At 35.0% G+C, this 7,837-nt stretch overlaps 1 protein-coding gene across 2 annotated transcripts; it reads left to right on the top strand.

Annotated features, from left to right (window-relative positions):
* Window positions 1-2,704: 2,704 nt before the first annotated feature.
* Window positions 2,705-7,130, top strand: LOC127106584 (ABC transporter G family member 1). 2 transcript variants are annotated; one of them, XM_051043865.1, is made up of 9 exons: window positions 2,705-2,974; window positions 3,658-3,738; window positions 4,073-4,152; window positions 4,235-4,705; window positions 4,800-4,886; window positions 5,183-5,308; window positions 5,552-5,746; window positions 6,031-6,120; window positions 6,318-7,130. In XM_051043865.1, exons 2-9 carry the CDS (start codon window positions 3,690-3,692, stop codon window positions 6,975-6,977), a joined length of 1,758 nt encoding a protein of 585 aa, XP_050899822.1. In that variant the 5' UTR covers window positions 2,705-2,974; window positions 3,658-3,689; the 3' UTR covers window positions 6,978-7,130. The 2 variants fall into 2 exon arrangements, with proteins under 2 accessions (XP_050899822.1, XP_050899821.1); XM_051043864.1 differs by having other exon boundaries at window positions 3,524-3,738.
* The last annotated feature ends 707 nt before the right edge of the window (window positions 7,131-7,837 follow it).

Raw genomic sequence — 7,837 nt, 5'->3', positions numbered from 1 at the left:
TGTGTATGTTATGCATGTGTTGTGAATGGACTGTTTTATGGCTTAGAGAGTGAGCATCGATCCATTGTGGATTATTGTTGTGATGTTGCATTGCTAGGTGATTAGCGTGCATAATGTGGCCTTTATGGTGGTAGCTAATTCCCATGGTGAGGAATTAGTGATGTTAGTCATTTGGACTGTTTTTGATGTTTGCATGCTAGGTGAATTAGCGTGCATAGCATGGGCCTTGGGGTGGTAGCTAATTCCCACGGTGAGGAATTAGTGATGTGAGTCACTAGGTCTCAAATGAGTGGGACTAGTGAGCTTGGTAGCCGTACCTGGATTTGGTCGGTGAAGTTGAACTATATGTTCACGAATAGTCGGTACCGCATGCATGGAGTCTCATTGCATAATATATGTGTAGTGTATAATATGAATGGATGTATTCCAATGTTATACGTGTGTTGTGTTGGCATTGAGCATGAGTATGATTTGTGTTGATATTGAGTATGATATTTGAGTTGATGTGCCGTTACTGAATGTGTGATACGGTTAGGGTGATTAATGTGTTAAATTACTTAACATGACATTATATTCTATAATGCTTATTATATCGATTGAGGAACTCACCCTTACAACTATTTTTCAGGTAACGAGCAGTGATTGAGTAGAAGCTAATGCTTGGAGTCTAGTGTAGTCTCCTTAGTGGGTCATGCTCTGATAGATGTAACATCGGGAGGGAACATTTTAATTGTGTTGTTGATGTTTGTTGAACCAGTTTACATGTAGTATGTTACATGTTTTGAATGATCGATTTGATCTCTATCCGCTGCGTATTATGCAATACTTTATGTTTTGAGTTAAATAATGAGCATGACCAAATATTATGGTGAATGGTGTGAAGTGTTTGTGTGACACCCTTAATTGCATGATTACTCTGATTTATATGTTGTTATTTTAATTGAATATTTGGGGTATTTTAGAAGGGTGTTACAGGGCACCTATTTGATTTTTCTGTACTTGAAGCTGGGTGAGAGTTGTCTTTGAAAGACAAAGCAGATGACAAGAAGTTGCACGCTGCTTACGGTAATTTATTGTTACTAATATTTTCATAACTATTTTGACACATTTGTTATTAATATTTTATCTAAATAATTTTTCAGCGATGGATCATCTCCCACTTTCCTCGTATTACCGAGTGAGAACCTGTTCCTACCTACACTTAGGATTGGGCACATGTTAGCGTCATACATATGGAATAATGCGATCATGTCATTTCAGGTGTATCCGTATTATAGCATACGCCACTGCCTTCTGTCCATACGATGGTCATCGTAAAACACATCAGTTTGACCTCATTTCGTTTTACTCCAGATGGATGGCATGCTGGTCATCGTAAAACACATCAGTTTGACCTCATTTCGTTTTACTCCAGATGGATGGCATGCTGGTCATGAGTGATGCACCCGTTTGGGTATCTGCGGATTATTTCGAGACACCCCTCAGAGTTTGTTCCTTCCATCTTCCTCCACAGAGATCTCAAAGAGATACTTGAGGATTTCAAGAGTCACCAGAGGAGTATCGCATGGTGTCAGCTCCTATGCAATGAGCTTATGTTGACAATAACATGACATAGTTTTATAGAGTGTCACACCCTATCATGACACCATACGGTCCTGAAAGACCACCTAGGTCTTCTAATCAGGAGGTATTGGAGGCTAGGGATGACAACACTCAGGCTAGGGAAGACTTTTTGAGGAAGACAATCCTTAGTTGGTCCTCGTTGAAAGCATTATTGCGAAAGAACTAAATGCCATGCAATACAGACTGAGAAGTCGGAGGGTTAGACATATCTAGTAGGTTATTTTTGGTTGTATTGATTTTTGTATTTTCTAAACAAGTTATATATGGTCGATACATTTTGATTTTACTTTAATTAATGTGTGACTTTTTACTTTCATTTTACTTTAATATAATTTGATTTTACTTTAATATAATTATGCCTCAAAATGTTTGGACAATGTTAGCTACCTAGAAACCATTAAAGGCGGGTTTTCGGAGATGTATCTTGAAAATATCTGTTTTGGCAATTAACGCACTTTTTAAATGACTTCAAGGGGTATTTCAAAGATACATTTCCGGATACACTCCAATTTTTTTTTACAGAGATACATCTTCAAATCATATTTTAATAAAAGTGCGGTGTGTTGCTGAATTAGAAAGACTGATGTGATTTAGAATACGTCTGAATATGCATCTCCGAACACAGAAATGACATTTTTTATTTCTAGAGGTGTGAGGCACACCCCATAGGATGAAAAAAGCATTCTCCAAAGTAAATCTCCCAAATCTCCCAGTATCCTCCCCACCTAAATCCTTCTATTCTTTTGAATTAATCCTTTTCTTTTTTCAACTTCCTCCTCTCCCTTCTCCTTCAAACTTCCAAATAAAGCCTAAAAGAAAAGTAAAATACTTTTTATTTGAAATCCTTTAATAACAAAACTAAATGTTTCTAATTACTTTCTACACCGAATCTTTGTTAGTTAAACTTGGATGCCGTGTCACGACAAAACGTATGCAATTGAATTGGGTCACTACAATAACACTGAACTAATTTGCCTGGTCCATTAAGAATGTCCTTAGTTTTTGGTTTCATTGTTTTCTAAGGCTGTTTTAGTTGACAAAATGGATTTCTAAATATAGATAATGAGTTGGAATAGAGAAATGGAGGACCAACGAAGTGATCATAAGTGAGAAAACATTTAGGTAAAGCTACATGAAATATTAAAGAGAGCTGTAAAGAAATTTTATGAAATCCAATTCTAATGAAATTGTGAAATTGCAGTTGTAATGTGATTTTTTTGGGCACAAAATAATGAGATTTATTTATGATTTTCTGTGACCGAACCGAAACTGCAGTATCTGGCAGCAATTTAAGGTGAAAATCAATGTATCAATGGACACGGTCTTATGTAGTATCTGTCAGCAATTTAAGGTGAAAATCAATTGCATCAATGAATACTGTCTTCTGTAGAGTATCTGGCAGGAATTTAAAGTGAAAATCAATTGCATGAATGAAACATCTCTATAGGAATCATTTTCAATACACCTCCTAATTTATTTAACCATAAATGAAACCCATGAAAAACTCAGTTAGCAGTAATAAATATGAAATGCTGTACAATCTACTTTCCTAGAATGTTATGATGGATGTCAATAACTATATAGCACAAGATCTTGAATACTTCAAGAAAATTACAATCACCTCCCATAAATAGCTGCTTATTGATTGAAGTTGGCATTGCTAGTCCTAATTTAGTCCAAAAATTGAGGGCGGTGGACATCAACATGCGAGTACCCATATGTTCTATCGTGCACAATAAATATTAGCATGGTGCATTTATCTGTAGAGTTGAAAAACTTTCAGCAGAATAAAATAATTTGTTTTTTTTTCTGTTCTGTCGTGCACAATTAATAATAGCATCATTGATTTATCTTATGACCGGAAATTCATCCATAAATAACCACTTGTAATTGATGCAAGATGTGCACATATTAGTGAAGTTGACATGGGTGGTAGTGAAGGAGAAAAGGGTGGCATTACTGTGACATGGGAAAATTTGGAGGCCATTGTTACAAATGGAAAGAATAGAAAACTAATTCTGCAGGGACTTACAGGTTATGCTCAGCCAGGGAAGCTTTTGGCTGTGATGGGTCCTTCAGGCAGTGGCAAATCAACACTTCTTGATGCTTTAGCAGGTGATTAGATTAGTACTTATAATTCATAAAAGATACTCATTGGTCTATGCAATTTACATGCATGTGTGATCAATGAGTATCTTTTATGAACTATAACCACAAAGTCACAAACTTTTAATAATAAGCTAGTTTTTTTTTTAAACCTTCAACTCTGTTTGGGAATTGCTTGTCGAAAGACCAGCTTTTATTGATGTTTGGAGTTTGAAAATAAATGAAATTACTCTAGCATCAGTTGAAGTTGAGAGCGTAATTCAAAGTTGCATGTTATTTTTAGTTTGCTGTGATTGGAAGATAATTATTTGACAATTATAATATGATTTGAGCAATATTGCAGGAAGGTTGAAATCAAACATACAGCAATCGGGGAAGATTCTAATCAATGGCAAAAAACAAACACTGGCTTATGGAACATCAGTATGACAAAATACCTGAATACTAACTGTTTTAGAAAACAGATAGATTAGTTACTAACCTTTTTGACACCATGTAAATTCAGGGCTATGTAACACAAGATGATGCTATGCCAGCAACTTTAACAGCTAGTGAAACTTTATACTACTCAGCTCAACTTCAATTTCCAAACACAATGTCCATAGCAGAGAAGAAGAGACAGGCAGATATCACACTTAAAGAAATGGGCCTGCAAGATGCTATTAACACAAGGGTTGGAGGGTATGGTTCTAAGGGCCTAAGTGGAGGCCAAAAGAGGAGACTAAGCATTTGCATTGAGATTCTAACACACCCTAGACTTCTTTTCCTTGACGAACCAACAAGTGGACTTGATAGTGCTGCTTCCTACTATGTTATGAGTAGAATTGCAAGTTTAAGTCTAAGGGATGATATTCAAAGGACAATTGTCGTATCCATCCATCAGCCTTGTAGTGAAGTTTTTGAACTGTTCCATGACCTCTGTCTTCTTTCCTCCGGGGAGACGGTATATTTTGGTCCAGCTTCTGAAGCAAATCAGGTTAGGAACAAGTTGACAAAATACATAACATAGTTAGCATATACTAATTTCAAGTTGACAAAATACATATATAGTGACACTTGATTCACTGCAGTTTTTTGCTTCAAATGGTTTCCCTTGCCCAACTCTCTATAATCCTTCTGATCACTACTTACGGATCATAAACAAAGATTTTGAACAGGTATTTATGCAAACCCTGGGTCTAATTAGTGTTCATTATTAACTACTATAAAATTAAATAGATTTGGCAAATAAAATCATGTACGGAACAAATAAAATCCATCTCTGATTTCTTTGTCACCCGACTTTAGCAGAGTTAGAGATAGATTTCATTTTTTTCCTCTCAACTTTCATTGCTGATTTAATTTGTATATAGTGAGATTTTGCAGATATACATATATACAAAATCCTTTACATTAGAAGGCACCAAACAATTGAAAACTAGAAACATAGTGAACTAATCTACTTGGTTTTCAGGACATTGAAGAAGGTTTTGGGAAGGGAGTTATTACTGAAGAAGCAATTGGTATCCTTGTAAAATCTTATAAGGCTTCAGAAATAAAAAGTCAAGTTCAGATTGAAGTGACAAAAATAAGTGAACGTGTAAGTATCACAGTACATTCCTAAATTTGTCAAGTATCACCACAGTACATTCCTAAATTAGTCCTAGACTAGAAAAACACAGAATGTAACATACTTTTCAAAGCCAAAAATGAGCACATTTTTTTCTGTAGATCACTTTGATAGATGGCTCAGCATGAACCAGTACCTGAAAAGCGTTTGAAACTCCACTGCGACATAAATTATATCATTTAACGTTTTGCTTCATGAAATTGTATGTACTAGGATTTGGGTGCAATAAGGAATAGGAGGACCCACGCTCCATTTCTGACTCAGTGTATGGTTCTTATAAAAAGATCTTCCCTGCAACTGTACCGTGACACCAGCAACTACTGGTTACGTCTTGTTGTCTTTATTGCAATAGCTATAAGCTTGGGCTCTATCTTCCATCACGTTGGCTCAAGTAATCGATCTATTCAGGTAAATTTAATTATATACGGTAAATTTAAAAGAGAAACAACTATTAATTGTATACTGTAAATAATCATCAATACTAAATTTAATGAAAATGCTAGAAACACATTCTTTAAAGTCCCGCTAGTTTTTATATATAACCTAACAAATTCAATGGAACCGGTGTCAATTGTAACCTCTAAAAGTACTGTGTTAAAAGAAGTATGTTAGAGAATATATTACCAATACAGCACTCCATGTGATTGATAAATTTGAACCATAATTGTAACCCCGTACATGGCATGTTTCAGGTCAGAGGATCGCTACTTTCATTTTTTATGTCAGTCCTGACTTTCATGACACTTGTTGGTGGATTCTCTCCCTTGATTGAGGAAATGAAGGTAAAACTGTTATTTTTTGGAATTGAAGCTTCACAGTTGTGAACTCTAGCAGTAGACTACTGTGTCCAATTCTAAAAGAACTTATGCAATATTCATATTTGATTGTTAATCAACTGTAAAGTGTGTAACTTTGGGTACAAATGCATCTCTAATACTGTTTTCATTTCTAACTAAAAAACTTTCCTTCCACCATATAGGTGTTTGAACGAGAGAGAATGAATGGGCACTATGGCACTACTGCTTTTCTCGTTGGCAACATATTATCTCCTATTCCTTACATGATAATGATCTCTCTCATTTCTGGAGTAATAGTGTGTTACCTTTCTGGACTACACAAAGGACTAGAGCAATATCTATACTTTGCTTCTATCCTATTTTTCACTATGATGTGGGTTGAGAGCCTTATGATGGTTGTGGGGAGTATCTTCACAAATTATGTGATGGGTGTGATAATTGCTGGTGGAATTGAAGGACTTGCGATTTTAACAGCCGGATTCTATCGACTTCCTAATGATCTTCCAAATATATTATGGAAGTATCCTTGCTACTACATTTCCTTCCTGACATATGCTTTCCAAGGATCATTCAAGAATGAATTTGAAGGCTTAACATTTGTTTGGCATCAAGATGGAGGCACCATAACTGTTAGTGGTAGAGATATATTAACTGATACATGGCATGTGCAAATGGGTCATTCTAAGTGGGTTGATCTTGCCATCATGTTTGGAATGATTGTTGTTTATCGAATTCTATTCTTGATCATTAATAAGATCAAGGAGAAGTCAAAACCTACTGTTCCTACCATAAATGGACCCAAAGCAAAAACTTTCTCTAGAACCAATATGGATGAACTCTAAATAAAGTTCTACATAGATCATATGTATCTTAATTGTATTTTTGGTGTGGCTTGTATAGCTCAAGTAATACAGAGTGCTATATTGAATTTGTAATGATGCAAAACAACAATTTCCAAGTTCTTTGATAATGAAGGCAATTATCTATAAGCATCATTTCAAATTTCAAAGCCTTAATAGAAATTCAAACAAAAACAAGATCAGATTTCGAGTTTATCTTTCAACTCCAGACCAACCAACCTCAACATTACCTACCCACACTCAGCAACATTTAACCTAATTACAAAACTTCTAAAAAATCAAACTATAAAAGGCATTTCCATCATGTACCAATCATTTTAAAATCCTCATTGAAGTACGATTATTCATTAATAATTATTTTTTTATTCCACTTTATTAGAATATTATAATATTTTATATTAATTTAGATTATTTTAGAGGATTTGTTAGTATCCTATTTAATATTAGTTATTATTATCACAATTTTTCTTAATTTAAGATTAAGTCTATGTATTTGTATAAATATACATTATACAGAAGAGAACCATCACACCGGATTGAAATGTTTAGAAAAAGAGAAAACGGCATACACTTTCATTGAGGTCTCACGAAGGAATAACAAAACAACACCTTGGCGTGCAAGCATTGGCAAAGAAAGTTCTCAGAGCCAAATACTATTGGTCGGCCATGATCCAGGATACTAAAGAGTATGTGAAAAGATCAGACTCGTCCTTGGGGACGTGCAAGATAGGCCACCGCGTAAGACTCACAATTTGACACGTTTAAACTGTGGTTAAAAAGGGTATCATAAAATATATGTCACGATTAAACCATGACAAAATATGACCTCTATTTGATTTCCC

Source organism: Lathyrus oleraceus, chromosome 7 (assembly GCF_024323335.1).
Source record: "Lathyrus oleraceus cultivar Zhongwan6 chromosome 7, CAAS_Psat_ZW6_1.0, whole genome shotgun sequence".
NCBI classification, from domain to species: Eukaryota; Viridiplantae; Streptophyta; class Magnoliopsida; order Fabales; family Fabaceae; genus Lathyrus; species Lathyrus oleraceus.
Note: the sequence above shows the minus strand (reverse complement) of the source record. Positions and strands in the feature narration are given on the sequence as shown.